Source organism: Genypterus blacodes, unplaced genomic scaffold (assembly GCF_046128005.1).
Source record: "Genypterus blacodes isolate CSIRO-AG114 ecotype Tasmania unplaced genomic scaffold, CSIRO-AGI_Gbla_v1 ptg000233l_1, whole genome shotgun sequence".
In the NCBI taxonomy this organism is placed as follows: Eukaryota; Metazoa; Chordata; class Actinopteri; order Ophidiiformes; family Ophidiidae; genus Genypterus; species Genypterus blacodes.
This window is the reverse complement of record NW_027467031.1, coordinates 36,883-59,962: the sequence shown is the minus strand read 5'-3', so window position 1 is coordinate 59,962 and position 23,080 is coordinate 36,883. Positions and strand designations below refer to the sequence as shown.

Here is a 23,080-nt window from a genome sequence, read left to right as displayed (position 1 = left end):
TCCACAGTTGTATTCACAGGTTGCATTGTGCAAGATAACATCTTGATAATGGAAACAGTGTTTACCATATGCCCACATCAGCTGCTCAGCTATTTTCCGATGTTACACAAAAGCATGCAGTGTGCTTTCCGTCCACAGTGTCTCTCTGCCTCAACATTTTGGGGGTTACATTGAGATTTTTTGCGATGAACACATTGCGAGGAAGAAGGGTGCGTGCACAGCCGTCTTCGGCACAATTTTAATTTGTACAGTTTGATATATTCGCACTAACTGGTTTCACTACCTTGCTTGTGAGTGCTGAGCTCCACAGACGTCTACGCTCGCCACTCCTCCGGAGAGAAAAGGCTGCGGGAGATGAAGAAGTGATTGCTAGTATTTCTATGGACTATAAAGTCTACTTATAGATTGAGTGAGCTATAGTATGGTGTTGTCATGTACCAAATAGTTGGGAAAGAGCTGTAGAAACACAAACATGTTAGAGTTTGTGCAAATGAGAAACACTATCCAGCCTGACGGACGGACAGACTGAGCGGTGGAGCTACTCTCCGCTCTGGTCAGCTATGCTGCGGTTGGTTGGGAGCTTCTGAGGTCCATGGACACCTCTGACACCCCTGAGTCTTGAGAGGTTCCTCGCCATTGAACAGGCCTCCACCCCGCCGATAACTGACACATCACCACCGATACCCGACATTTGAAAACCACTCAGACGTTTGTCACATGATCAGGATTCTCCCTGATTTCAATGCACTCTATCTCCTCCCTTTCCCGTTCTCTCTCCCGTTCCCGCTCCCGCTCCCTCTCCCGCTCTTTCCGCTTTGCCCGTTTCTTTTTCTTGTGTCTCTTTTTCGACGGCGGGAAGAAGGTGAGGAAGACGGGCAGGATGACGAAGCAGTGCAGCACGGTGCAGCCCGCTGTCAGGAGGGAACACTTGAACAGTGTGTAGGTCAGATTGGAAGGCACAAACACCAGGGGCATGATCCCGATCACAAAGCACGATGTGTTCTGCAAGATGGCCGCCCCGTGCTCCTCCAGCGCCAACTTGATGCACTGCGTCCTCGTGTGCTCATTGGCGAGCACAAAAGTGTACAGGTGTGGTACACAGTGATCCATGGCGAAGTTGAGAGTATAAATAAGGCACAGGATTGAGATGCTGTCCATGCCAACGTTCCAGAGCGTCATCAGACCCAAGACGCCCAGCTCCACAGACGTAACTGTCAGGATGAGCCAGAAGTTCCCTAAGGGATTGATGACTAGGAAGAAAGTGAGGATGAGGATAGTGAGCACGCTAAAGCCTGAGGTCAGGATGGGTGAGACGACAGAGGAGCTGTAGCGGTCCATGAACACAAAGGTGGGGTTGAAGGCAATGAATTTGATGCTGTTGATCAGCATCAACGGACGCAACTTTTCCAGAAGCTCCACCACCTCCTCCCGCTTCTTCTCAGTGGTCCTCGCCACCAAATACATTCGTGAGGCAATAATGTCATACTCATCAGTCTCGCGGTTCTTGGTGAAGATGATGTCCTCGGTGAAGTGCTGGTACTCCGGGCTGTGCAGGAAGGAACCCTTGAGGATGGAGATAAAATCGCCCTTGGTGGACGCGCTCACGTTCACCACCCGCAGGTAGTGGAAAAAGTTATCCATCCAGGAGATCTTGTTGAACCCGTGACTCAGAGTCTTCAGATGCTCCTGCACCGTGGAATTCCAGTACTCGATGGGCTCGTAAATGTAAAAGCCAATCACCGGGCTGTAGTTGCTGAAGTATTTCTGCTGCGTCAGAGCGTAAGAAACACTGGGAGAGTTACTGGCCAGCAGATTCACAATGTTTGATCCGTCACTGATTTGTAAACATCCCATGAATGAGAAAGAGGCGTAGATGAGATACAGAATGACCACAAAGGGTTTGACGTAGGTGTTGGTAATCCACTCTGTGTAGTGTTCGCGCAGGAACTGCTGGATGAAGTGGTTCTGGTACGGGACGCTGTCGTGGTGCGTGGACAGGTCGTGGCCGTCGCTCATCATGGTCTTAAACCAGGTGGGCTGGCGGTCCAGATACTCCACCGAAGGGATTTTACAACAAAAAACGCTGTGGTAGCGGTTCTGCTCCAACTGACCGGCAAACACCAGGCAGGAGCCGTAGAAAGAGAACACGTAGAAGTAGTTGACCAAGATGGCGACGCACATGCTCTGGCAGAAGATCTTTACCGACTCGATGTTGGTGAAAGGACTCGCTCCCATCCCGAAGGTGATGATGTAGAGCGAGCTGGTCATGGTGTAGCAGACCATGACGTCGGCGAAGGCGTCGGCCACGCGCTCCTTGAAGGGGAGGTTCTCCCTCGTTCTCCTCCAGCCCGCCAGCAGCTCAAACACACCTTTGGTTCCATGACCTGGAAGAAGAGACAGACAGAGAGAAAGAGTGAGAGCTCAGCGAGGCTTTCGTCGATATGTTACAGCACGGCGTTCATCAAAAGTGACAAGGTCGCAATATCATCACTCATCGGAGGCAAAGTCGTCCATTTTCCAGAGTATTTTGGGAGAGAGAGTTGATTCAGTGCCCTACTTTGTGACACGACTGAACTCCTGGGCTGTATTTCAGGAACATTTGGGCTCCACGCTTTGTACCGCCAGGATAGCTGCAAATCCAACTTCACTGTCTCACCGCGTTAATTAACACCGACCCAGTTTCTGAGACGGCGTGCGTGAGACACATCTGAGAGGTTTAAGGGTTGACCCACAAAGAAAATGAGACAGAATTCCTCCCGTCAGCAACACAACGCTGACATAGTTTACTGTGCACTCTGCATTTAATGATTATCTTCACCCTCCGACTAATGTTTTCAATTATGAATGCATGTCTGATAGCAGATGTTGACTGAGGAAGAACGTCCACAACACAAAATATGTCTTTTTTTGAGGATTCTGGAGCAAAAAATACAAAGAATTCAAAGACTCCATAGCCCAAACTCTCCCACACCATGACACACACACACACACACACACACACACACACACACACACACACACACACACACACACACACACACACACACACGCACAGTTCATTTGTTAACTGCAGCCATATTTCGTGAGGAGGAAGGGTGAAGGAAACAGAGAATAAATCTAACGTCCACGTAAATATTTCAGTGCGTCCGTATGTTTCCGTGCTTCATAAGCATTCCTTTCAGAGCTACCCGCCCCCCGGACCCCCTTTTGCTGACAGCATTATAAATTTCTCCTTGTTTGACACAGAGAAAGAAAGTTAATTAACTATAAAGGATTAGGCCGGCGTAATGAGTCGGGCAGACGTCTCCTTCCTGCTTTTAGTTTTATTAAGCTGTGCTGTGAGTCAATTAGTTAGTGTCAGCCGCTTTGGAAGGAAGGAAGGAAATTCACGCCCCTGTTTTTGTTTTTGTTCACATGAGAAGCATCTGCACGGTGTTTCCCTTCACCAGTTACCAAACAGGACGTTTAGTATTGCATCACGCTCCGGACGTGATTGGAAAAGCACCGGGATTAATCACAGTGATTGATTGCTGGCGGTTGCAGGCAGATGACATCATCGGGCCCGAGGAGGAATCTGTTAAGGTAGTACTTGTAAAAGTAGCATGCATGAGTAATCTTGTGTTTGTAGTGTTTAACTACAAGTATTTCATTTATTGTGTAACATTATATCATCATTGCAACACTGCAGCAATGTAAATAATGCAATTAATTAATGTAATGCAATAAAAGCAGAGGACATATCAGGCAGGGAAATACAATAAATATACTGCTGAGCATTCAAAACTATGTGATATTATGATGAATTCACTGTTATACCTTTAAACCTTTATAAGAAGCATATTTTACCATATCAAAATGACTTAAAATATGGAAAGGTCACTGAAAAATCAACTCCATGCCTACAAACTCTGATATTACAGGGTTTTTTTACTGAAATGTTACATTTTTGCTAATTGTATTAAACCAATTATAAAGTTTGTTGTAAAGTGTAACCTGCTTATTTACTTTTCTCTTCTGGCTTAATGAGACGAATCAAATAATGAGAATTGATGATGTTGAGGAGTATTACATTCTTTTCATGCAGCCCCACACCGCTCCTGTTGCCTCCATAACACAGAGAGCCAATAACACCTTCCTCACTTTTAATTATTTATCACCGGGGGAGAAAAATGGAAGTTGTTAAAGAAGCCACTTGAGAAATGTAAATGAGCCGATTTGGAGGTTGAGGAGAGACGTTTCCTTTTGCTTAATGCAGCTGAAATGAAATTAAAATATTATAAAAAGGGGACAGATCTTAATGTTTTATCGCTGCTTTACGGAAATTAACACTCTGTGACAAACCTGGACAGGTTTTATTATGGTAAACACGTCTCGGTGTCCCTCTGCCTCTAGCATAGATGCGAGAATGTAACAGAATTCAAATCAGAACAGATGAGACAGCCACACACACACACACACACACACTCTCTGGGGTGATGTGTACTCACACTCCTGTCAAACTCGAGGCACACACGCTCCAGCGAGTGACGTGTTACGACTGAACACAGAAGAAAGCAAACATCTGATGAAGTCTTGCTTATGTGCAGATTTAGGAGGATGTTAGACAAGTTGTGCACAATTGTACCCAAAAAAACAAGTTATCCTATGTAAATAAAGCTTTAACAGGGTGACAAAGGAGGAGGAGGTGAAGAGGAGGAGGACAGGAGGAGATTTGAGGTAACAGCACTTTAGTACACTTTAGCCAACCGCAGAAACACACACACATTCTTCCTTTTTCCTGATAGCATAAATAAACTGGCCTACACCCACACCACCTCCTCTGCTTATCTCACGAAGCACAAAGCCGCCGTATCACAGCATCTCAATGCAGGGAAGCATCAGGAGGCGAGAGAAAGATGAGAAGCTGCAGCTTGCAAGCAGAGGGAGGAAGAGGCAGGGAGGCGTTTTGTATCTTCGGCCTCTCCAGCACGCAGGTACAAGCCTGAATGGGTTTTAAGACGGCAGTTTGTCACCGGTTGTCCTGTAGGTGTGTGTGTGTTTGTGTGGCAGGGGGTCTCTACATCAGCTCCACAAATGGACGCCCTCCTCCTCCTTCTCCCCCCGCCAGGCACCATAAAAAAAATTACTGCTCTAAAACTTCCTTGGCAACGACGCGACACTCCGGAAAAAAACACATCCATCGGGCGGCGACTGAGCTCATCTGTCGCCCCTGCCAACCATGGATTCCTCCTCCATTCACACGAGCTCAAGCATGGCGGTTTGTCACACAGGTGGAGATGACAGAGTGTAACGCCATGAATGAATAAGACAGATGATCAGGGGCGAGCAAGAGAGCCCAGAAACACACTCTCCACATACAAGTGTGTGTGCATGCAGATTTAGCTGCTTTTTAGTTGCGATTAACAAAAACAAACTGTTTCCTCTTTGTCTGTAAGGAAACTCAAACAAACTTGATGGAGGATTTTCATTTTGGCCTTTTTTTGGAAATTTATGATACAGGCATCTTTTCTGACGCCTCCGTCTGTTGTTTTGCCAGTTTGTCATGGTAACAACATCGTTTCCAAGAAATATGGGCAACAGTGATTCATCACTCCTGTGCAGGGTCGCACTGTTTTCTCAATGGTTCACAAATAAATCTTAAATGCTTAATTAAAGCTCTCCTTTCCTGTGGCCTTTGGTAATGTAGATACATCTTCATTACTGCGCTTTCACTCCCTTCTATTAGTTTATCGCTGAGATTTTTATTTTTTAATTGAATCAATTTCAATTTTTTTCAATTATTAATCATTTTACTTTAATGTATTTTTACTATGTTAAAATTTATAAATTAAGTTAAGTTTAAATTTACTAGAGAGGCTGGAGTCGAAAATTATTCATCCAAAAAATAGTAAAAAATGAATACCGAACTGAATTTAATGGACACGAATGCAAACTTGAAACAAATTGTGGTGCCTTTAAATATTTAATCATCACTTTTCCTTTTCAGTGCCCATTTTAAATCAATGAGGGATGCGGGCAATAAGCCAATGTCGTATAATTATGAACAAGCCAAATATTGTTTCCCTGTACGCAGTGTTGCTCCTTTTACTGGATTAATGGAGCTCTTAATGTTGCATCATTGTCGGGGGGGAAACCTATATCCATCAAAAATGTGTCTGGAATAAAATTTCTGTTATAAACTTTCTGTCAAAGCAGAAAGGAAACGGTTAAAAGTCGCAGGGGACAAAAAAAAAAAAAGCTTGCCCTTTTTCTGCGTCTCATTAAAAATGCAGCACCTCACTACTCTTTGATGCTATATTTAGCATGAGGTAAAAGCGAATCTGTTGAGTCAAGACCCCACTTCCTGCTGAACGGCCAATTAAAAATGGATTAGCCCCCGGCCCACCTGCTCATCCATTCACAGCCCTCAAAGTGGCTCTCGTCCCACTCAATAACCCAACGCTTCACCTTTACAAAGGCCAAAACTGCGTAAAAGGTGAAATATAGGAGAGAACAACATAGACCTTGTTTATTTATTTACTCATATTAAAAAATACTCACTGGGTTATTTGCATGGCAGCCAGAACTAAACTGTTTTAATGGCTTTTCCAGGACCTTAGCATGCATGGAAACCATAATTAATTGTAGTTAAAGTTCAATGCCAAACATTTCTCTTCATTACAAAATACATACAATACATGGCATCTCTATATCAAACTGAAAAATGATGCAACGGTGCCCTGAAATCCCCTCTACACAAACAAACACACACACACACACACACACACACACACACACACACACACACACACACACACACATACACACCTACAGCGATGGAAAATTATACAGCTGCCCGATTAATGCTGTGTAATACGTTCCGCATGGAGACGCTGTACTAAGAAGCTCGGCGAGAAAACCTCCAGCTGTTGATTGGGATTCCGATTGGACTTTCCTGCACGCTGCTAAATCAATAGCTCATATTTAAGCCATATATTATTACACTATGGCCTAGATCCAAATGTGTAGGTGATGAACTGATACGGCTCAATCTTTCCTCCATGAAGAAGTGGAAGTGTATGTTTAGTTAAAGCCCTGTAAGTCATGTGACTCTCATTGTGACATAATGTAGGTATGTACTGCATGTGTGTATTTGTGTAGCTGATAGACACACAGAGGGACACACAATTACCGCACACACACGCACGAAGCATGACAGGGTCAACTGGTGTCAGCCGGGAATACAAACGACTGGGCTGTGACGCGGCGGTGCTGACAAACGAGCCGGTGAAGCAGATCATCTGTTACGTCTCTGCTTCACCTGAGCAGGAGACGCCGTGCCGCCGCTGATGGCATCCGCAGGGAATTCGTGTTTAAGATACAGAAGAAGTTAGGAAGACGAGTGACGTGAAAACCCCTGAACCTTGGGAGAGAACAATCCAACAAGAGTTCTGTTTTGTTGTAGGAAAAGTATTCACTCATACATGATAACAAGTGTGTGTGACGTGACTGGGACCAGACGGATTTCATTCAGCAGTTGAGTTTCTAGTTGAAGTTCAAGATTGATATTATGACCCTTAATGCTGCACCTATAGGAAGGTTGTGCTCTGAGGTAGCAGAACTAAACGTCTCTCCCTGGAACATAAAGTGCCCTCCTGGGTTTACCTACAGGCCAGATCACCATGGGAACACGGAGGAGCAGTGACTGTGCTGCGTGCTCTGATTAAAAATGTGACTTTTCCTCTCCGAGTGCAACCAAAGTTCAAACCTGTGAGGAACACAGAGACCACGTGCAAACAGCGGTGTGTGTGCTCACAGTCAGCTAACACGGCGTGCTGAGAGTGTGTGTGTGTGTGTCAGGCTTGGTGCGACAGTATAGGATGAGACAGTGAGTTACATAACCAACAGCGATTCAAGGTCCCAGTATACTTCATCGTATTCTTTCTTTCTCACTGAAAGAGCCTGAATGCATCACGGGCCTGGATGACTTAAGATAAACTAAAAACTGAAAGCAGCATTTATAACTAAAGTAAAATAATAATGAGTTGAAATGAAATTGTTATAGTTATTATTGTTATTGTTATTTTTTTATTTCAACAGCTGTCAAAAATGGGCATCAAAGCTTTGTGTGACATTGACATTTCCCTCTGAGGCCATTTAATATCCTTATTTCGCAATTTCCATGTCCTCTTCTTATGTAAGCTACAGTGGGATTTGATCAAAACAGCTGCAGAGGAGAGAATAGCTTTCCTCTGTTAGATGGGAAACATGTTTATTGAAGCTTTGCCTCTTTGTTCAGCAGGGAGAACTCTGCATCTTCTCCATCTGGGGCCGCACGCTCACACACGTGTATGAATTGATATAGACCGGCTTTATGACTCCTCCCTGCAGTCTTTAATAACGACTCCGCCGCTGTCACGCCGCCGCCGCCGTCGCCGTCCCCCCCTGTGCCGCTCGGGGGCAATAACATCCATAGATCGATCATCAGTCTTCCGGCCCCTGCTTAGGGAGCCAAGGCAGGAGTTCCCACAAGGCATTTCAGCCGTCAGCAGGCCGCGTGGCTGGAGGCGAATGTCGAGTGACGCGATCTGTCTTCTCCCTCGCCGGGTAGAAAATGAAAGAAAGCGAAAAGCGGCCTAAGGAAACGTCGAGATCCTAGACGGACGAGGCTACGGAGAGCTTGTAAATCACAGCGTCAAGCGCAGACGACCTCAGGGTTTGATGGAGAGAAGCTTCAATAGCCGACAGATGGTTGATCACTTTTGATTATCATTGACAACACGCCTCTTCTCTATTCCTGTAAGTAGATTTACAGTCACGTCCTGTTGTTCACCGCAGCCATCAGTCACTCATATGAACATTTACAAATATCCTCCGCTGTTGAGGCTTGAAACCCTGACTCGACTAACGACCTGGAACATGAAGCATCAGTCCAGCCTCTGTGGAACTGATCAACCATCTTCTTTCCATCTGTCTCTCTTCAAATCCCCCCATCATCAAACCCTCCCGGAACCAATATTGGAGTCTTTGCCTGTGACATTGACCTTTAAATGTACAGCGTGACCTACAGGAGCCTTCTGCAGTAAAACCTCAAGCACCGTCACAGCACATGAGTGAAAAAATGTCATTTCTCTTTTTGATTTTCCCTCCCCGCCGACAGGTTCCACACATTCACACACTCACACACACACACTGCAGATGAGTTCATGCAAGGTATCCATTTTATGTTCTGGATTTATGTTCTCAGCGCCAGTAAAATGTGGTTCTGCTCAGCGAGGCGCCGGCCCGTTGCACACGCGGCGTGACCTGAATACTACAGAGGGATGGCGGAGGTCACGACGCCGAGCTCGTTTGAGGATGTCGGAGGGTTCAAGCTGGGACGGAGGGACAGGAAGACAGACTTGATGTCAGAGCGTGTACTGTATATTTCATGAGTTCCTTTCTTCCTCTCTTTCTCTCTTTCTCTCTCTCCGCCTGTTTTTACACTTCTAACAGCCATCGCGACTCCGTGGAGAGAAGAAGAGAACCGACAAGCTCGGCTCAGCTGTAATTGGCTCTGGCTGGCAGATGACACCGCCGACGGACGCAGGGGAGAGGGAGACAGGGAGACGGGGGCGCTCGGTGTTAAAACAGAGGTCCGTCGACACGTGGCCGAACCTGCCCGCCGCCTCTCGTCTTCCTCGAGCGCGACTCCAAGACGAGAGGCGCCATTAGCCGAGTTGCTCAGAGGGAATAATAAGAGGGCGGATTTGATGAAACAGATAAAACCGGGACACAAGTTCACATCTCAGCTTCAGCTCGGAGGCGGGAGACATCCTGCCGAGCTCTCACGACACACGCTTCACACACACTCGGCAGTTACTGTACGTCTGACAGTTTGATTTCAGTTTGGGTTCTTTAAGGGGGGGGTGGGGGCGGGTCGATGCTCTCCAGAGTCCAGCGAGGCAACGTGCCAGTTTGGCTGTCACATCACGTCACTGTGCTAAAGAAGTGGCTTTCATTCAGAGGCTTGTCTATAAAGGCCCTGATTGATGGAAGGCTACACACACACACACACACACACACATTTACAGATCTAAAATTCAGCTTTGGTGGTACATAAGGATGATGTACTGTATGTAAGTTAAGATGAACCTTTATCTCACTGTAAATGTTTGTACAGTAAAACAAAAAAAAGGTATAATTTGGCCGATGAATCTCAGAGGAGAAACGCTGTAATTATGATTGGATGAAGCGAGAGGGCAGTAAGGTCTCAATAGGGGGCGCCACAGTGCCGTCACAGATCGGGGTCTTGTGTATTGGTTTCAGTGGCGGGTCCCCCCGGCCTGATGTGGCGTTGATATAGTGACGGGGCTGCGTCTCAGTCAAGACCTCCCGAGAGGACGGTGGACATCTGCTCTGTCTGAGGTCCTGTCACATGGAATTACAGACTCAATCAAGTCCTCGCCATCTCTTTTTGCCCCCTCTCTCTCTCTCTCTCTCTCTCTCTCTCTTTCCCTCTTCCTCCATTCTACCTCTTCCTATCTTTCTGATCCCCGCCTCTCCTTTCGCCTTCTCCTCTTTCCACCCTTTACATCACACACTTCTTTCTCCTCCTCACTCTTAATCACCTTGACTTTCATTCTTCATTCCTCCTTCCCTCCCTCCCTCCCTCGCCGCCCTCCTCTCCCTCCCTCCGCACCTCCTCCTCCCTTCGCTGCCTCTAGGTCACGAGGAGCTGATCTGGCTTCCTATTTCCTAGTCTTACTTAAAACTTTGAATTATGTCAGTCAGCCTGTAACCAAAGCACCGAGGGGGAATCTGATCAAACAAATCAGAAAGAAAGGTTTACACTAAAGGCAAATCACTGACTGGTGGCCCACTCATTGATTTCAGATTGGCAGATTTATCGGGCCAATCGCTTCCTTTCGCTTTCCGCTTTGGCTCCATGCGAGCTGATGTGGCTCCCAGTTTGATCTCATCCAATTCATCTCCTACTACTTACTGAAGTTATAGGATGATCAAACCGCCCGGCCAAATGTGCTGCCTCAGCTTTTTGGAGGCTGAAAGTGATGAGTCACTCATTCAAGAAACCAGCAAAAAAAAAAACCCAGCCTTTACTCAGCTTAATGTAATGTCTTAATGTAACCACTTTAATCATGTGAAATGAATAACTGCCTCTTCTTCCTACTCCTCAGTTCATTAACATAATAGCAAAAACTATACGTAACTGTAAACACTCAGTATATTCAATAAATAAACATAGCTGTGGTTTTACAATAAAGTCCATAAGGTGGACAAGATAATGAATAAACTTTGTCAAGGGAGCAACAACAATTGAAAGCAGGAACACACACACACACACACACACACACAAACACACAGTGTCGCAAAACCAATTTTGTTACACCGTCTATAATGAACTGCTTCCACCCCCTCCAAGGAAAAGCCCATCACAATTCCAATAATAACCATCCAGGAGTTATGAACACACACACACTGCACAACACACTGCACAACACACACTTCCTCCTCCATTCTCCCCACTCACCCATGGCAAAGAAGGGAATCCCCAGCAGCGTGGAGTTGAACTTCCCGTCCGATATGAAGAAGATCCCGGCGGCTGTCACGTTGGCGATGCAGATGGTGAGCACGCCCAGCAGGCCGAGGAACGGCTTCCCCCTCAGGCAGTCCCGCATGGAGCTGGATATGGTGGCCGCCAGGAGCACGAGCACCAAGCTGACCAGCACCTCCCCCTTGGCCAGGACGCCCGTCTGGTGGAAGTCCCGCCACAGGCTGAAGGAGGTGAGGGACTGCACGTGGAGCTGGTCGGGGCCGTGCGGCGCCTCGGCCGTGGACAGCCGACTGACCAGGGCGCAGAACTCATTCTCCCAGCGTTCGGCGATGACGTCCTGCACCACAGGCCCGTGGTTGCGGAGGTAGTATGTGATCTGGACGGCTCGGGCAAACTTGACCTGCTGGTCGCGGCTGTTGGGCGAGAAGGACACGCCGCCCAGCTGGTGGCCGATGAAGGACAGGCGGCCATCCTGCGGGGGTTTGGAGGGAGGAGAGATTAGCCGTGATGGATGACGGTGCAACACTGGACTGACCCGATGCACACGTGTGGCCCAGTCTGAGTCATGCATGAACTTTTGAGCCGACAGAGAGCAGTGCAAGAGCGGTTTTAGGCTTTGTTTACATCTGAGCCCAGCGGCAAAATGAAGCTTAAATGAATAAAAGATTTTACAGTACATGCAAGACACTGCAGTGACAAGAGTGTGGACATAATGTAATAAGGCAATATTGTGCAGAGCGGAAAACAGTTTAGTGCAGCACCCTGGGACAACATAAGTGGGTAACAGCAGTCTGCAAGCAAACAAGACCAAAGTGAGAAAATATGTGGTTATTCTTGGGAAAACTCTCACATAATAAAGCTGAAAACTTTCACTGTCACGCTGCAAACTTAGGATGTGATCAAAGGAATGATGCAGAGAGAGTTTTGGCTCTGCGCTCTGGTAGCTCCAAGTCTTTCAACCCCTTGACCTTGACCTTCACCCAGCCGCCTGTAAGCATGTGGAGTGGGTGGAGTCGCCCATGTGAGAACACGAGACAAGATTGAGAATAAAGATAGCGATTCCCTTTCAGGTAAATGTTGTTAAAAGGAATTTACGTCTGTTTATACCTTCCTAATCAGATGGAATGAGGATTTCAGTCTATTCTGCAGCTTTAATTCCATAATTTGTCATTACCTGCAGTCAGATTGAAGCACGTTTGAAGCCAGGGGACGATTGAAGCAGTAACAGCGAGTCACGAGCTAAGACACCGACCTGAGCACAGCTGCTATTCCCTCTATTCAGCTTTAATATCTCCCTCATGAACCGACGCTTATCAAAATCACCACCAAGACAAACATTACCGCCAGCGTGTCTGAATGCACATCCTCAATGAAATGACAAATCCAATAACCCTGGAGATGTATTCCCTCACGTAGCCTTTCAGTGCACGCTATATTCAAATATTGGCACAATAAATGCTTCACTGGTGCCATTAATCTGCAAAATGGAAGAATGACAACATTGCAATTCGACCTTCTTCATGATTTTGTTTTTGTTGCGACTTCAACAATGTCTGCTTTCATTCAGAGCCCGGTTGCAGTTAAGCCTTATTGTGTTACGGACCTTTTTACGAGTGTGTTTGCGTCATGTATCGCCTATTAAACAGCCACGCAGCTCAGCCGTCACCGGTGCATCTGCTCGTTTCTATTTTGGAACGTTGTCAGCAGTAGAAAAACACAACGACGGAGGGAAATAACGTTCGTCTGTGTGTGTGAGAGGGTGCGCGAGAGAGTGTGTGCGGGTTTGACGTTTGACGACGGCGGAGTGTGATATTGCTGAGAGCCGGAGTGAAACATGAAAAGGTGCCAAGTGACACCTTGGGTGCTGCCTGGGAAAAGGCGGAGGTGAAGCAGAGGGGGAGAGAGTGATTTCACCTATTTACAACTCAATTAAATAGGAAAATCGCTCAGTTTAACCGTTTTCTTGCGTTCCCAGTTTAGTATTTCAACATCTGTGACTGGAAAAGCGGGAAACCTTAGAAATAGAAAAGTTTACAATGTGAAATCCACCTCCATATGTGCTGTATATAAGAGAGTGAAAAGCACCTCTGGGTGGCTGATCTTCCATCCATCACGGGTTGCCAGTTTTGATTTATCCATTGTGAAACGGCTCAACATTTTAGACCTTAGCGACCTTACAAGCCAACCATTTATCAATTTTCTCTTTCTGCTGAGATGAATTCCTGAACTGGGGGCTAATTCAGATTCTTGGAGGATGAGGTGAAGCTTTCTGCTCTCTCTGCTTTGTTGATTTGTCCGCATGTAGGATGACTCAAAATGCTATGAACAGATTTTATAGACGGAGATAAAACGTCATTTATTACAGTTGTATATTTCCCTCAGCTTGTTCAGCCTTGGCAGGGGTATGTGCTCTCATCACTTATAGCTTTATATGGAAATAAATGCAGCATTTTGTTCACAATTCCATGTTTTACCGTCACGTAACACACACATCACCAGAGTGCTATCACAACAACGCACACTTGTCATTCATCTGCATACATTTACGATCCACCAGCGAGCCTCTGGTCCGCCTCGTCCTCCAATCACATCCGTTCGTGCGCAGCATTTAAACTGCCACTAAGCCGCTTCTGCACATCAGCTGTTTTCCCTCACGCCTCGCCGCTTCCCCCTACGGCCCCCTCCAGTTTTATGATTTATTAAAGAGAATAGGCGGGTGTAAAACCAACGCTGACCTTAGCCTGACATTGCCACGTAAGCATGCAACCCAAACTACCCAATAACTCAATTCAGCCCAGCGCTCCATCCCGCCGTCCTCTCATGTATGTGACAGGAAGCGTGATCTTGTCAAACACAATATAATTAGGCGTTAGAATAAAGGTAACGCAGTAAGTCGGCTAATGTAGATTCACTTTGACCAGCTGAGCTTTTGAGCTCCGGAAGCTCCGAGTCGCCCCTGGTAACCCATTTTAAAGACCTCTAATCTGCAGATCACAAATCAAATTATCTCATTATCTTGTTTCCTCATAAGTGCCACTAATGATATTGTAATCTTGAGATGATAAATTAGGATTTTGTCTTCCTCGTATTCATTTTTAAAGTCATTATCCAAAGAACAGTGATTTAATTGCATTATCCAAAACATTATCTCACCATGGTAACCTTAAAATGTAACTCATTGTCCCGAATCGATGCTTTGTTTTGCAGGATCTCAAACTGACTGCCGCATGGATCAAAATTTGACTGGCAAACTGTGATATAGGCGCCACAAAAACCTCCATAAAGACCATATGGAGTAAAAACATTAGCTTTAGAATCACACATGAAGGTCACAACTAATTTGACCCACAACAAATTAGTCTGTGCTTCGTCTCCACTGCCAGCTAAGGAACAAATCAAAAATTGAAGCCATATTGGCCATCAGCACATAATCACTACCAGCGTGGCCATATGTCCGGTCTGTTGCCATAACAACTTATGGCAGTACAACTGGAAATCATCAGGATCTAATTAGGGAAATGATGTGATTGCTGGTCGTGTGAATGCAGGGTGAAGCCACAAACCCAGAAAGTCAAGCAGAGACCACAGCAAAGTAGATCATTACATCATCGGCACACAACTATACATATTGGTTGTTAATCTTTACATCACCCCCATATACGCCCTTGGTTTCTCCTCTTGTTTTGGTCTCTCTTCTGTTTCTGTAAACCAGTTGTTAGAGCCAGAGAGCAGGGAGACGAAATAACAAAACACAAACGCTGCGAGGGAGAGCATAACAAAGCACGTCTGTACTTCCTCCCGGGAACCGACCCAAAGTTCAGGAATAGCTGAGCAGAAAGCGGGACTAGAACGCTAACTACCTCTGTTTAACAAGCAACGGGATAAAGCCCCAGTTGTCACAACGGCGCGGCAATGGAATAAGAAGTCGGGCAAAGAAAGAGACAAAGGGCCAGATCACAATTAACTATGAACTTGAATTGAGGAATAGAGCAAATCATGTGACTATCGTGGGAGGCAGTGGCTCAGTGGGTAGAGCTTCCACTTGGGAACCGGAGGGTTGCCGGTTCAAGCCCCTGCTGAGGCGCCCCTGAGCAAGGCACAGAACCCTCAATTGCTCCCCCCTCTGCGAAGGGTGGTAATGTAATGTAAGTCGCTTTGGATAGAAGCGTCTGCCAAATGATCGCAATGTAATGTAATGTAACCCAAACGAGTGTAGGTGCCTCATTCCTCTTATGTGAAGGCACTTGTGTGTATTTTCAAAGTCTTGTGTAGGACAAACTGATTATGTGGAGGCAGGCTACAGATTGCATCATCTTTTTTATCTAATGTATTTACAGTTTAAGTGCTCTTTAATCTGGAGTAAAGCACTTTTAAGGAGAGACCGGCACTGCTTACGCCTTCAGAACAACACCAAATTCAGTCAATCCCTTTTGTTGTACTTGTTATCAGAAGTATTCACTGTGTATCCTCTAACCTTAAAATTAAGACCCAAACTCTTTGCAGCAGGATGATGAACGACCTCGCTACTCCACTCAGAACGCGGGTTCCTTACTCTGCTTTGGCAGCTCCCACTGGAAGTTACAAACCCGCCATGCCGGAGACTCTGTGTGTGTTAGATTGAAAGTGTGTGCTGGTGTGTGTATGCATGCTATCAGCGTGTGTGTGTTTGAGCTCGGTGGGTGGCGACACATGCCTCATTATGTATAAGATGCTTGTTTAAGTGACACTGGTGTGTTTGGGACCTGAATGCAGTGCAGCTTTCTATTGTTTCCAACATGTTCAGTGGAGCTCCTGAAGGCCACACGATAGATAGTGATCAGAAAACTGAGCAATCCCTTTCACAATAAAATGCAAATAACTCAATTAGCTCTGAATATTGCGCTTGCATTGTTTGGTGAGGACAATAACACTCAATTTGTGTTACAAAGTACTAAAAGCCAAACTCCTCGGACCATTTTGAGCCCAAACGCATGCAAATCCTGCCTGCATGCGACAGATTTTCAGCCTGAAAAACGCCTCACGCGCTTTCAGGCAACTGTGTAAACTGAATCACACTCCATCTAAGGAGTGTGTATCTGTGTGTGTGTGTGTGTGTGTGCGTGTGTGTATGTGTGAGCCTGTGCCTGGGTGCAGTTGTGCACAGGTGTTCTGGTCCATTCAGGTGGCCCACGGCTTGCTGTGTGTAACTGCTGCTGGAAGCATTTACAAGGTGAGGTGTGACTGATGTGGCTGCTGACCGGATCATTGCAGAGAAAAGGAAGGGATTGTTGCCTTGTATGCAGACAGACAGACAGACAGACAGACAGACAGACAGACAGACAGACAGACAGGCAGACAGACAGACAGACAGACAGCAGAGCCATGCTGTATGTTCAGCCAAGAGCATGCAAGGGGGGAGACACTGCATCAGAGTAAAAGCAGAGGATATCCCTCTCTGTGTGCGTGCGCGCGTGTGTGTACGTGTGCGTGCGTGCGTGTGCGTGCGTGTGTGTGTGTATGTGACAGGGGTCCACATATGCAGCCAATCAATGTACTTGCACCAACCAGGGGAGGGTGGAAAGCTGCAAAGCCGGCTTGTCTGCGTTCTGAAGCGGCGTGTTCCTTCCCTGTATATGTGGCAAACTGCAGCTCTCCCCTTCACACTGAGCGGACACAAGCACCCACTGCGTTCATTCAAGAAATGACGGCAGCTTCACATGCTTACTGCCGCCGCACTGTCACCGCTGCTCCGGTTAAGAGGAAGCAGCGGGGTTGTGTGTGTGTGTGTGTGTGTGTGTGTGTGTGTGTGTGTGTGTGTGTGTGTGTGTGTGTGTGTGTGTGTGTGTGTGTGTGTGTCATGATGGAGGCAGAAACTGCAGTGCTGCTGCAATAAAGGAGCTCCTCTCACCTTTAGTGTCGTGTTCGGGTAGCTCACGGGCACCTTGTGGAAAGTGCTGTTGGAGAGCACAGCCTGTCGGATGTCCTCGAAGATGGTGATGATATCATCCAACTCGCACCGCTTGTCCCGGTGGCTCAAGACGCAGAGGTGCGAGAAGGTGTAGTTGAATCCCTTGTAGTTGACGTGCAGCTCCAGCACCTGCTTGTGGACCCGCAGGACCTGGTCGGCCAGCTCCAGGATGTTCCCCCCGGACTTGGCGAGCAGGATGAGCCGGCCGTATCTGCCCGGCGTGTGCAGATCCGAGTACAGCTTGTGCTTGGACTGGTCGACGGGAAACAGGCTGTTGGCGAGACTCCGCTCGATCTTGGCGAGGCTGTGAGTCGGCGCGACCAGAACCTCCAGGTCCGTCTCCGGCTTGAATCGGCTCAGCACGGTAGATCCGAAAATGATGGTGAGCACCGCGGGGACGGTGAGGAAGAAAACGGGGTGTCTGCTAACGAATAAGCCCAGCCAGTAAAACGAAGCCTTGAGCCCTCTGTGGATCACTTGCCGCAGCATCCTCCACAAAATCCAGCTTGCAGATGCTCCGTCTCCTCCGATGAAGCACATGTGACATCAGACTCCGATCCCCGGTTTAGTCCAAATCGTAAGAGAATTACACCCGGCTACAACACCAGCGCCATACACACACACACACTCACACACACACTCACACTCACACACACACACACACACACGTACACACACACACTCACTCATTCACTCACACACGCACACACACCACAACACCTGGGAGAAAAAAACAGCACTGCAGCAATTCGCGGCAAAGACGGACGGACTCACACACATACACACACTCGCATACATTCACTCGCAGAGAGAGAGAGCGAGCGAGAGAGAGAGAGGGAGAGAGGGGGGGAGAGAGAGGGGGAGAGAGAGAGACAGAGAGAGAGAGAGAGAGCCAGACGGTCAGATGTTCATTGGGCGATCAGCCGATCCGGTTCGGAATCCGTTCTCAAGCCATCTCGCATCTATGTGATGAGGAGGCAAGAAGAAGAAGAAGAAGAAGAAGAGGGAGGAGGAGAAGAAGAAGAGAAGCCGTGACTCTTCTCCGCTGCACCGGCTGCAGTTGCAGCGACGAGCCGCGGCGGTGTGAAGAGCATGTGTGTGTGTGTGTGTGTGTGTGTGTGTGTGTGTGTGTGTGTGTGTGTGTGTGTGTGTGTGTGTGCCTCTTCCAGCTCTCACGGCGGCGCCTGATTCATACACTTAACTGTAACCATGTGGCGGGGTTTGGGGGAGGAGGATGAAGAGGAGGTGTGTGTGTGTGTGTGTGTGTGTGTGTGTGTGTGTGTGTGTGTGTGTGTGTGTGTTGGGGGCTGAAACCTTGATGCCTGGTTATTTAAGGAGCAGTGTAGGCAACAGGCAATATTGCAGGTGAAGCACTTCCACTGATGAGTCAGAGGGCTTCATGAACGGGGAAACCCACCTTAGCAACGCATGAAGCTGAGTGGATTACACGGCAACGCATGACAGGCGGCGTGGAATACACACAGACACAGCATGGGGCAGTGCAGGCCAGACATCCCTATTTTGTTCCTCCGATCGATTGATCAAAATGGGCCTGTTAGGGGGGCTGCCTCTATCCCAAGGGTACACACACACTCACACACACACACACGCATACAGAAACGCATGCATGCACCTCCAAACACCAATGGCAAGTTCTGCTAATGAACTGTGGTTGTTTTAAGCGGAGGCTCACTTTAACGTCATTCTTCCGTCTATTGACTGAATGGGAGAGGAGCAAAAGAACAATGGCAGCATCCCGGTGGGACGCAAATAATCAGTAATGTCCATTTGATCGCCACGGTGATGGACATCTTGTCCAATAACTGACGCTGCACATTTTCACTCATTGTCCCTTTGTTTCCCTCCGTTCATCAATCAGAGCCGGAGTCCCCGGATGTCAAAGACTACAGGAATGTGACTAAATGAGTGCAGAACCCATTGATTGTGCTTGAAACATTGTTCACATTGTTCAAATTAAGCCCTTTTCAGCAAATGTATCCTAACATCTTCTTACAGTTCAAGTGTTTGAACATCTGTTTCTACACGGTCTGTCATCCCACACACTTAATTTGCCGTCTCCTTGTTGACCAGTTTGACAGGATTAAACCTCGTCCCAGCCTGACATCTCCCATTGAAAATCTCCTGGAAAAATCAATTACAGCCCTGGATTAGGATTAACTCACGCCCGTTACACTGTAAATACCGTGTGTATACACATGGGTTTTACGGTGGTAATCATGTGGGAAGCCCCTCTCTATTTAAGCCATGGAAGAATCCCCAAACCTTGATCTTATTGAGTAAATGTTGCCGTTGTCAGCGACCAGCCCTTAATCTTGAATTAGTTCCTGAAATTTCCTGCTAAATCCTCCCACGTTTGGACCGACAGAACTGGAAAAGCAGCATAAAAAGGGGGGTATGTACTGTCCCTGCCCCGGATGCACCTGAATCATTCCTTGCACCGGCAGTAGCTCAGTCCATAGGGACTCGGTTGGGAACTGGAGGGTCGCCGGTCCTGTATGGACCAAGTGGACAGGCAGCTGGAGAGTTGCCAGTTTGCCTCCAGGGCCCTGCCCAGGTGCCCTTAGGCAAGGCACCGAAGCCCCAAAACTGCTCCAGGGGCACCGTATCATGGCTGCCCTGCGCTGACCCCTCTGTAATGCATGTGTGTGTGTGTGTGTAAGAGGGGCACGCAAGACACATTTCAGATTGACCTGTTTGCATGGAGACGTCTTCGCCTGTGAGATGGCCCAATAAAGTTTCTACAGTCTGCCAATACGCCATCATGTCAGTCATCAGTCATATATGCTGCCATGTTGTTTGTCCCCTTATTTGTCAGGCCATAAAACAAACATATTGACATGAACGGGCGAGGATGAGGAGTTATAATGTTGAGCTTTATTGAAGACAAAGAGCTCAAAAACAGGCGGCAGACGTCCTCACAAGGCTTTATTCAATGTTTTCATTCCAGGGATAAAGATGAAGATGAAGATGAAAGTGATTCTCTTTGATTTCTCATATTCCATTGCAGGTATATTTGTTGAAATAAAGGTTAATCAGTTGTGTTGTGAAAGGTGTGAGACATCCAGGGTCTCAAACACAGAGAAGTGTAGCTACAGTTTGTGGTGACATAAACACATTATGGATTACCAGGCTAAGTGGGTGAGGAAGTTTTATCTGCTCATTCTGTCCCCCTTCCAGAACAGTAAATCCGTCCTCTTAGAAAGGGAATTAATTAAAGGCCACACAGCAGCCACATTCCATTTAGCCTCTGATCGCAAGCCTGCTTCCTTTAGAAACCAAAGGCCTTGGTCAGCCGGGAAAGGAAGCAGCGCAGCAGTGAGTCGCAGCAACGCACAACACACATAATGTCCTTTGAACTGTAATCAACACAAACGTACTGTACATACAGTGTGTCACGATTTCATGCATCTTTGCTCTGTTACGTCTTCATCTATATTGGTGCCTCCTAAATCTTGACTGGCTAAACACACTTGATTCAGCTAGTCAAGTGTGTGTAGAGCACAGAGAAAATATGCAGCACTGGGGGCCACGAGGATCAGGATTGTGTTGGCTTCTATCCCCCCCGCGCGTGTGTGTGTACTTGTGTGTGTGTGTAGGGTCCGTGTCACTTTGTGAAAGTGATTTTCTGCCTCAGTGGTTGTTTCTCAAGCGCTGGCGATGTCCTGTAATCCTGCAGGGCGCTCCAGAGGCTCCGGTGTCGCCCTCGTTGCTAATCAGAGCCATTCATCAGCGCCTCCACAAAAACACACACACACACACACACACACACACACTCACACACACACACACACACACACACAGACACACACACAAACAAGTTGGCGTACACACGAGTCGGCGTACAGGAGGCTTCTTACATCAGTGCGCACAAATGCAATTTTATGCACGGACACACACAAACAAAGAAACGCAGAAATGTAAACGTGTTATTTTTCAGCCCCCGACGACAGCATTCGTGACCTCGTAGGGTCAGGAAACGCTTATGGTCTTGGAAAGTTTTGGGATATCTTTGGAGCTTCAACATTCTGCTGCGCTTCAGTTTCCTCACTATAACATTGTAACCGGGCCGAGACCCCAGAAGCTCCATGGGCCTCCAAAGTTTGCACTATACGATTTTCTAACCGTCACAACCAAAGTAAGTAGTAGTAGTATTCTGTAGTTATTTACGTTTATTATTTAAATGTATTATTTAATTTATTTTTCTGTATTTACAAGTACTTCCTGTTTGGCGGTCATCTTAACCGGGAGTGACAGGCGGAAATCGACGAAGAAGAGTGCATTACGTCATTCGCTCCACGCAGCATTGGTGAGTCGAACTTCCTGTTTTGAAAAAGTTACCAGCGCTGTTTGTGTTTTCGTTTCTCTCGCTGTATTTATATCAATGGAAACAAGTAACGAGCGGACATGTTGTTCAACAAAACGCTGTTGGTTGTGCGTCACGCTGCCATTAACGCATTGTGGTGTTAAATAAAATGTGTTTTACGCCGTTTGAGGTGAGCGTAATGAAAAATGGCGATACGGTATCACAAACCGAAGTTCTGGAGTGGAATGTTTCGTCGCTTTTCGGGGATTTGCCATCTTAAAACCAGCTGATCTTTGACTCGACTTGACTTCACGTTACACACACGTTGTTCACGCTGCCCTTATGGGTGTTTTAGCCATTGTGTCACGGCTGGAATAACATTTCCTCTGCACGGGGAATCAGCTCCAGGCTACGCTGCGGGAGTAAACAGTGGTGGTGTCATGATGCACATTGCTCATGGGCTCCCGGGAGCGCTGAGAGGCAGGTGATGTGCTGGCGTTCAGCTTTTTCCCGCCTGTTTAATCAGCTCGGACTGTACTGTATAACTCACTCCGGGTGTATTCAATGTATGGCAGATGTTAAACATGTATAGATGCAACAGTACTGGGGGCGCTTGAGCTGAAATCTTTTAATAGATTGACGATCACATACTTTTACAAGCATCTCAGTCAGCTTAATGGCAGCCAACACTGTTTGCTCTCTATTCTTTGTGTGTGTGATATATATATATATATATAAAAGTGCTTCTGATATCAAAACCGTAACTGAGCAGTGACCCCATTTTACACATATACACACATACACACATACACACAAGCTGCCTGGAAATAGCTGGAGGCAGCACAAAGAACATCAGCAAACTGTCATTCCTCTCCCCCCCTAAAATACCTGTGCATAATGAGGCTCTTATGATTCTATTCCTGTCTTTGCTGGATCAGTGACAGAGGGGAGCAGTGACAGGTAACGAATGTCCCCCCCTCCCCCTCCTCAGCTCAGGACGGCACATCTAAGCCCCATCTATCCAATGTAGCTTTGCATGGCAGGGAGGGCGGGGGGCATTGTCTTTGCTCTATTGGTTGATTGACACAATTAATGAATAAACTCTTCCCCTCCTTAAAAAAATGCACCCTCCTCCCCTCCTGATTACCATTAATCATCAAACAAACACTTTCCCAGCCGATTGGAGCTAAATTTAGCCGCTTCTCTGGTCGTCGTATTCTAACAGAGAAGCTGTTTCCTCTGCCTCATTACGTCACGTGGCAACAGATCTGCAGGG

The 23,080-nt window shown here is 47.0% G+C and overlaps 1 protein-coding gene across 2 annotated transcripts; it reads right to left on the bottom strand.

Moving 5' to 3' along the window:
* Nucleotides 1–690: 690 nt before the first annotated feature.
* ptchd4 (patched domain containing 4) lies at nucleotides 691–18,020 on the bottom strand. 2 transcript variants are annotated; one of them, XM_076170915.1, is made up of 3 exons: nucleotides 17,421–18,020; nucleotides 11,510–12,005; nucleotides 691–2,384 (listed from the first exon to the last, which is right to left on the bottom strand). In XM_076170915.1, exons 1-3 carry the CDS (start codon nucleotides 18,018–18,020, stop codon nucleotides 703–705), a joined length of 2,778 nt encoding a protein of 925 aa, XP_076027030.1. In that variant the 3' UTR covers nucleotides 691–702. The 2 variants fall into 2 exon arrangements, with proteins under 2 accessions (XP_076027030.1, XP_076027031.1); XM_076170916.1 differs by having other exon boundaries at nucleotides 17,595–18,020.
* Between the last annotated feature and the right edge of the window lie 5,060 nt (nucleotides 18,021–23,080).

Excerpts from the sequence above, each read along its gene's own strand:
- ptchd4 (XM_076170915.1), bottom strand. The coding sequence starts at position 18,020 with ATGTGCTTCATCGGAGGAGACGGAGCATCTGCAAGCTGGATTTTGTGG. Across the intron at positions 12,006-17,420 it reads ACCCGAACACGACACTAAAG|GATGGCCGCCTGTCCTTCAT; the intron begins GTGAGAGGAGCT and ends AAACCCCCGCAG. Across the intron at positions 2,385-11,509 it reads GATTCCCTTCTTTGCCATGG|GTCATGGAACCAAAGGTGTG; the intron begins GTGAGTGGGGAG and ends CTCTTCTTCCAG.